Below are 8,383 nucleotides of genomic sequence, written 5' to 3'. Positions count from 1 at the left end.
TGCAGTCTTCTCCTTGTCCGCCTCTGCCACGGGAACCTGCCAATACCCACTGGTGAGATCCAAGGTGGAGAAATAGTTAGCTGACTTTAAGGCTGTTAGTGACTCCTCTGTCGCATCCATGGGACGTCATCTGGGCTGGAGGCCAACTCGATTCTTGCAGGCGATGGGGTCAATTGTAGAGACTGCACGGTCTTGGCAAGGGCAGCTACAGTCTTGGTCAGCTCCTGGACCTGCTGTCTGAGCTCTGCAGTGGGATCCTTATCCAGGGACTGCGCCTCAGCCCCTGCAGCGGCTCGTGTTGCAGGCACCACCCCGGGGTACGTGATAGCAAGAGGCCGGAGGGGTACTGGGTCATTCGGTGTAGATTCTCTCAGTACCCGAATGGCCTGGTCCTTAAACTTTGCAAAGTCCAGAGCAGGGCTCTGCAGGACCATGATACGCAGCTGGGTCCTGTGGGCATCTGACAGGAGCCCCTCTATGAACTGCTCAGTTAGGAGTTTGTCTTCTTCACGTACACTCTCTGGGTCCACCTGTTTAACTGCTTTCAGGGCCTCCTGCAAGTTTAAGGCATAGTCCCTTATGCTGTCTGTGGCCCGTTGTTTGCACCCAAAGAATCTCATCTTTATTTCTGCTGCGGTGCGGGTGTCAAAAGTACTCTTTAGCTTGGCCAGTATCTGGGTTACTGTCCCTTTATCTGTATCAGGCCAGGACTTCACTTCACGCTGGGCCGCGCCAGCTGGCTGCCCCATTAATATGCCCACCTTCTGGCTCTCAGTCAGCGGATACACCCGGAACAAGCTGTGCAGACTTTCTCTGAAGTCGCTCAAGGTATGGGACTCCCCGGAGTACTGCGGCAGCCATTCTGCTCCCGGGATGTACGGCATTGTGATCGGCATTACCGGCGCTACAGCGGGGGCTGGGGCGACGGCGACTGGGATTGCTTCGGCTGGTGCTGCGGCGTCTCGGGCTATGGCAGCCACCTGCCCTCCCTCCGAGTCGGACATCTTCCTCCCCCTTAGTGAACCTTACCAGGCTCCGTTCACTTTTCAAATTCCCTTCTGGGTCGCGCGGGGTTAACGGCGCTCTGCTCTGATGGCGCGCTCCCTTCGCGCTCTTTGTCAGGCACGCCCCCCTTCTTCCTGCGCTCGGCGAGGCTAATGGCGGCGGCAGTTTGCAAACAGTAACACAGTCTTTTAAGCACAGTTTCTGCAAGCGCACAGTACCCGGTGGGACCGGGCACGAAATCCTGTTCGTGACGCCAAAAGTTGACTCGCCCACCCCAGGGCTATGGGACACCCGGTGCCGGGCCGGACTAGTCCGGTGGTAGTCAGTGGTGGCTGGGCCCGGCTCCGTGGCCCTGGTGGGTGTCAGTAGAATATGTGGCTTGATGAATAAAGTTTGTGTTCGTGACGCCACCTGTGGTCTGCGGCTATTAAGCCGCCGCTGCTGTGTGAGGCCTCCGGGGTGATGATATAGCAGCAATGGTGGTACTGCTCCCCACAGGTGGAGCGGAGCCCCGGGGACACTGTTAGTGCTCGTGAAAGTCTATGGTGTTGTGTGGCTAACACGGTGCAGGGCCGACAGGCAATGAAAGAACCAGGCACAAACAACAGTCTCTTTACCTTTTCCTCTTTTACTTTGGGAACAGTCCAGTCCTGGGATACCGTTACAGGTGGTGATGGGGATCCGGTCGGCCTGGAAGTACTTGGGGTGATCTTTCTGGCCAGCTGAGTATGAGGCCTACTCCTGTGCTTTTCTTTGTTATGATAGGACCCTGCTTCTCTGAATCCAGCAATGGCCATCTTTGCTGCTGGGACCGATGGTACGTCCCTTTCCCTCTGTAGTAGGCTGCGTAGGCCCTCTCTGGTGCTTCTCTGCTGGAGTCCACACCGGGCCCTGATGCTGCAGCTGTACCTTCGGGCTGTTTATGGGCCAGGTGCTTGCAGCTCTCCTGCCCTTCGGATTCGGCTACCAGGGAGTATTTTAAGCCCTGGTGGCCACAGACTCCGATGTCCGAGTCTCTTCTCTGCCTCTCTGCTACTCCTGCTTCCCTGGGCCAAGCTACTCTAGCTCTAGGCCCCAGATCCACAGGACAGCACACTCTGCGTCTGCTTCCTTTCACTTCTCTCTACAGACTGAACACTACTTCCTCCCTCAGGTCAGACTTGAGGAAGGCTCCCTGGAATTCCAGGTTCAGAGCTCCCCCTGCTGGCCGGAGGGAGAACTGCGTTGGATGTTAAACTTGCTGGCCAATGGACCTCCCCATTACCTCCAGGCTCAGCATTAACCCTTTGGAAGGGCAATGCTGTTGTGGCGACCAGGTCCTTGGGCGCCACAATTGCACTCCCCTTTAAATTTTGATTAAAAGCATGAATTGGGGAACTTTTACCCAGTATTAACCATATACCTACTACCCAACAATTATTGTTCAGAGGCTATAGCTGCATTCACCTGTCATTATTACAACTAGAACACTGCTCTTTTGTGCTGACAAGATATAAGATTTGATATATAGATAGCAACATCATCAAGTAATACCAGACATGTTACATTATCTTTATGGTATAGTAGTAGTGGGTCATTTTTATCTCCAATCGTTCAGGGTAAAATTACTATGACCTTTTTTTCCCTGCTCTATAGAACAATTGGCCTCCGTGGGGCCTAAAAACCTTATATTTGGTTTAGCTCTATACTGTATTTGGACACCACAATTACCTTTGCACTTTATTATATATACTCCTTCTCTCCTGTTAGTGTATATATACGGTTAGTGTTTAACCTCTACATGGTTGGATTAACTCCTTTCACACTCCTAACTCATTCATGTCCAAGCATCCCTACTATATAGGGAAGAGTGTGCTCAGGCTTTTCCAGGCACAGTGGAAACTTCATTCAGATCCTTTTAACTTCACTATTAAAGGCTAAGTTTTAAAGGGAACCTGTCATCAGGAATTTGGCTTTCAACCTAAACGTTTCCCCCTCTGCAGCTCGTGGGCTGCATTCTAGGAAGGTTTCTGTACTTTTTGTGCCCCTTTTTAAACCAAAATAAACACTTTATAAACTTGTACCTTTCTGTTTGAAAATCTTGTTAATTTTCCATGGGGGCGGGCCGTGTGGCGTCCGTTGCTGTAGCTTACGCCGTCCCCCATGCTCCAAATCATGCCTCATAACGCCGCCCACTGCGCCGAGGTCCCGTGCACGCCGGGACACCTAGTGACGTGGTCGCAGGCACGAGAGTATGGGCGGCGCTGTGATTGCATCGCAAGTGCGCGCCCATACTCTCGTGCCCGCCCTTTCCCCCACTGCCTCCAGCGTTCTGTGCCGGCCCGACGTCACCTCCTTCCCATCGTACCCTGCAGCAGGAAATAGATGGGAGGAGCGGAGCACAGGAGAAGCAGAGGATCTGAGCGACGTACAGAGGGGAGAGCGCGCACACGAGAGTATGGGCGCGCACTTGCGATGCAATCACAGCGCCGCCCATACTCTCGTGCGTGCGATCACGTCACTAGGTGTCCCAGCGTGCACGGGACCTCGGCGCAGTGGGCGGCGTTATGAGGCATGATTTGGAGCATGGGGGACGGCGTAAGCTACAGCAACGGACGCCACACGGCCCGCCCCCATGGAAAATTAACAAGATTTTAAAACAGAAAGGTACAAGTTTATAAAGTGTTTATTTTGGTTTAAAAAGGGGCACAAAAAGTACAAAAACCTTCCTAGAATGCAGCCCAGGAGCTGCAGAGGGGGAAACGTTTAGGTTGAAAGCCAAATTCCTGATGACAGGTTCCCTTTAATATTTTAGCCCATCTTAAGTCAGTGACTTTTAAAATTTGTGGACTACTTTGAGTCCTATAGGTCCTCCTTGACAGTGATTCCATGTTTCCCTGAAAATACGATAAGGCAGGGTCCCCCTAAAATAATCACACTTACCAGACACCAAACAATTAGAGTTGGCAAATGAATAGGCTCTCACATACAAATCCGTGTCACTGTTCGGTCACCTTGTGTTCTACAGCGTTTAGCTCCCACTGGTGACTAGAACCAGTATCACTTGCGTGGAGTTATACTGGTACCCAATCTGTTTGTAAGAGCTGCAATGCAATGCAGCTAGAAAGGCGAAAGACCTGATAGAGACGCAGATCTCTGTGTGAGAGCTCATCCACCATCAGCACTTCCCATGTGTAATGGTTTGGGATCTGGTGAGTATGATTTTTTTTTGTCTTCTTTTTGAGGCGGGGGGGATGTCTACTTTGTTTTGGAGGTGTCTGCTTTCTTTGATGAGTTCTGCTGTACTCTAATATTTTTAGGTGTGTGGGCACTTCCTTATGGAACCGCAACTAGGACTTATTTTTGGTGTAGGGCTTACTCCAAAGAGCCCCAAAAATCCTACTAAGGCTACAGCAGTTGGCTCCCCCTGATGACTAGAAGTGCACAGAAGGATACTGGTACCTGATATGCTTGTGAGAACTGCAATTCCAATGTAGTTGGAATGGTGAGGGACCTGACAGCGACACATGTGTGTGAGAGCCCATTTACCATCGTCACTTGCCAACTGTAATTGTTTGGGGTGTGGGGTGTCTGCTTTCTTTTGAGGATGTCTGCTTTCTTTTGAGAATGTTTGCTTTATTTGATGAGTCCTGCTGTATTCTTTAACTTTTTATGTGTTTGGACACTTCCTTATGGAACCGCAACTAGGGCTTATTTTTGGAGTAGGGCTTATTTTTAAAGCATACTCAAAAAAGCCCCCAAAATCCTACTAGGGCTTATTTTCAGGGTAGGTTTTATTTTCGGGGAAACAGGGTATCTATGTAATCCTGCTGTTGTGTGCCACCTTTTCCCCAACACTGATTAGTAACTATCCGCCTATGCACATTTTATACAGAAAGTTGCCAATCAGTGGTGTGTACGTGGTTACACAGAGCTCACATTCAGAGAATTGATAAATCTGCAGCAGATAAAACTGATTGTATCAAAACTGCAGCAAGCAGCCCAGGATGTGATACATCATTGCAAACAGGATCTCTGCTCTCAGATCACGCTGGGGTTCATGGTCTCCATCAAACAGAAATTTCTGATTTAAAAATAACAAGACAATAAAGAACAGCACACACTTTATTAGATTTTCAATATTATACTGCATGCTGATTTTATAGAAGTATATCGTGGTAAACACATTAACCAACCCTACTGATTAAAATGCAACAGGGAGAAAATATAAATGTTGTTAGTTATCTTATAACAGCCACATACTCAAAGGACTAGTATAGACTCTCTATTTTTCTATTTAATGTGTATAACCTGCCCAGTAAATAATATTCACTGCTGCAAAGGTTGCCGGAAAAATGGCCCTAGAATAGACATCGATTGTATCAGCATCTATGGGCTTCAGGTACATTTTCAGCCTCCCTTTGTTTTTAGACGTCTGTTCACATCCGTGTTCCCGTCGTCTTCTGACTTTTGGGAGGTCACCGATTATGCTTGGAATGATTGTCTCTTTCTGTGATTGCTTACAATTTACTCCCAATATGGAAAATGTGAATAAAACAATGGCGTCTTTTCCATCCTGAAGAGTCACCTGAAACACAGGGTGATGATGAGATTACTGCAGCAATATTAATTGTGGCATTGCACACAATAACAATGGTATGCGTGAAATTGAAGCTACGGTACATTTTATTCTGTCTAATGCCCTCATCAAAAGATGAATTAAATAGTGTCAGCGTAATGTGCCGGTCACCTTCCCCCCATCTGTTGTATGTGGAAGCTGAAGCTATTTAATATGGTTAATATGCTTAAATCGCATATTTTATATAATTTGTATTTGAATATTTAAACTGCACCATTTCATCTAAATACAGTATATTGGCAATACTAAGTATTGTGGACAAAGTGATGGTTTCCCCTTTAAGCCTTATTATAGGTTGTTTCTTGTTATATAGTTGAAATGTGTCACGGCCGGGCGGTCGGGCAGACCCAGGAGGTGGATCCACTGGACCGAACTCTCTGAGATGGTGGTAGGGAGTCCGGCAGCTGAAGCACTGATGGGCAGTAGAACAGTCCGTGCAAGTGAAGGCAGCGGAGGAGTCCCAGGGACCACGGAGTCACAGAAGGTGGTCTTGGTGACGTAGCTCAGGTTCGGAGGCCGAGGTGATATCAGGCGGGGTCCGGAACCTCTGGAGCAAGATGACGGGTCACCGCAGGGATCCGGGATGGTACGGACTGTCAGATGGCAGACGGACAGCGTGCGGGGATCAGGACACGGCAGACTGGATGGCGAGGCAGGTACGGCTCTACAAAGACAGATAGGTGAGTACAGGCACATAAACACCAAGAGACCTGACTCCTAGCTCAGGGAACACGAAGATCAGGCCCCGCCCCCTTGGACAATGACCCCCTATATACCCTGTACCTGTGCAACCTCATTTCCTGTTTATGGACGCTGGCCCTTTAAGAAAGGGTCAGTGACCGCGCGCGCGCCCTAATGCGCATGCGCGCCGCCCGGGTGCCAGAAGCCAGGGAAGGAGGCTGCGAGGAGGACGCAGGGGAGCCGGCCAGGTCCAGGGAAGCTGTCGGGCGCCGGGATCGGGGGCCCGGAGCCCTGGGACGGACGGAATCCGGTGACTGGGAAGCGGAGAGCGTGGCAGGTGAGCCGGGGAACGGGGGTGAGGACCCGGGGAGCGTGACAGTACCCCCCCCCCCACGCCCCCCTCCCCGCAACCGGGACATGAAGGCACGGATAAGAGGAGTGCCCACGTTCTCCCTGGGCTCCCAAGACCTATCCTCAGGACCATACCCTTCCCAGTCCACCAGGAAGAACTGTCGACCTCGTACGGTCTTCATGGCCACGATATCCCTTACCGCATAGATGTCATCATCGGCAATAGGAGGAGGGGCCGGACTGGCAGCAGCGGAGAAGGAACCAAGGACAACCGGCTTGAGCAGAGAGACGTGGAAGGAGTTGGGTATCCTCATCGTGGCCGGGAGCTGTAGCTTGTAGGATACCTCATTGATCTTGCTGAGGACCTTAAACGGCCCGATGTAGCGAGGACCCAGCTTGTAGGAAGGTATCTTCAATCGGATGTACTGGGAAGCAAGCCAGACCAGGTCACCAGGAGAGAAACACGGAGGATCCAGACGTCTCTTGTCAGCGTGTTTCTTCATCCGCTGGGAAGCGCGCCCAAGGGACGCCTTGACAGAGTCCCAAATGGTAGCAAAGTCACGAACTGCAGTATCAGCAGCCGGGACATCCGATGAAGGGGATATAGGCAATGGGACGGCGGGCTGGAGTCCGTAAACAACATGGAAGGGAGATTCGGAGGATGACTCACTGACGTGGTGGTTATGGGAGAATTCAGCCCAAGGCAGAAGCGAGGACCAGTCGTCGTGATGGGCGTTGACATAGTGACGTAGGTATGAGGTCACGATTTGATTGACCCTCTCCACTTGGCCGTTAGACTGAGGATGGTAAGAAGAAGAAAAGTCCAGAGTCACTCCCAGATGTTTGCATAGAGCCCTCCAGAAGCGGGAGGTGAACTGAGTTCCTCTGTCGGACACTATGTGGGATGGAAAGCCATGCAAGCGGAAGATGTGATGTATATAGGCTTCCGCGAGTTCCTGAGCAGAGGGCAGTCCGGCCATAGGAACGAAGTGGGCCATTTTGGAGAATCGATCAACCACGACCCATATGACTGTGTGCCCGGAGGATAATGGCAAGTCCGTAATAAAGTCCATTGCTATGTGTTGCCACGGGACTGAGGGTATCGGTAAAGGCAGAAGACGGCCATGGGGCAAGTGTTTGGGCGTCTTGTTCCTGGCACAGGAGGAGCAGGCAGAGACAAAAGCAGCGACGTCCGTGCGAAGGGATGGCCACCAGTAATGGCGTACAATCGCACCCCATGTTCTCTTCTGACCAGCATGCCCGGCTGTTTTTGAGGCATGACCCCAGTGTAACACTTTTTGCCTGTCGGTATCGGAGACATAGGTCTTCCCGGGCGGTATCTGGGCTAGGGTGACAGGGGCCACCGGAATGATGTTGCTAGGACAGATGATGGGTTGGGTAGTCTCTTCCTCCTGCTCCATGGGCATGAAAGACCTGGACAAGGCATCAGCGCGTACATTCTTGTCCGCGGGTCGGAAGTGAAGCTGAAAGTCGAACCTGGCAAAGAATAAGGACCACCTGGCTTGCCGTGGGTTCAGTCGCTGAGCGGACCGCAGGTATTCTAGGTTCTTGTGGTCCGTGTAGATGATCACGGGATACACTGCACCTTCCAGGAGGTAGCGCCATTCCTCCAGTGCCAGTTTGACTGCCAAGAGCTCTCGGTCCCCGATGGTATAGTTGCGTTCAGGCGCTGAGAAGCCCTTGGAGAAGAATCCGCAAGTCACCATC

The 8,383-nt window shown here is 51.1% G+C and overlaps 1 protein-coding gene across 3 annotated transcripts in view; it reads right to left on the bottom strand.

The window, feature by feature from the left end:
• Nucleotides 1-5,095: 5,095 nt before the first annotated feature.
• The window catches only part of GABRD (gamma-aminobutyric acid type A receptor subunit delta), a 56,303-nt gene continuing 53,015 nt past the window's right edge, over nucleotides 5,096-8,383 (bottom strand). For all 3 annotated transcript variants that reach the window (XM_075328828.1, XM_075328827.1, XM_075328826.1), the window contains exon 9: nucleotides 5,096-5,572. In XM_075328828.1, coding sequence (XP_075184943.1) covers nucleotides 5,282-5,572 — 291 coding nt within the window. In that variant the 3' untranslated portion in view covers nucleotides 5,096-5,281. The remainder of the gene's footprint in view (nucleotides 5,573-8,383) is intronic.

The sequence above is a fragment of the Anomaloglossus baeobatrachus genome, chromosome 11 (genome assembly GCF_048569485.1).
Source record: "Anomaloglossus baeobatrachus isolate aAnoBae1 chromosome 11, aAnoBae1.hap1, whole genome shotgun sequence".
NCBI classification, from domain to species: Eukaryota; Metazoa; Chordata; class Amphibia; order Anura; family Aromobatidae; genus Anomaloglossus; species Anomaloglossus baeobatrachus.
The sequence above is the reverse complement of the archived record's forward strand: the minus strand, read 5'-3'. Positions and strand labels throughout refer to the sequence as shown.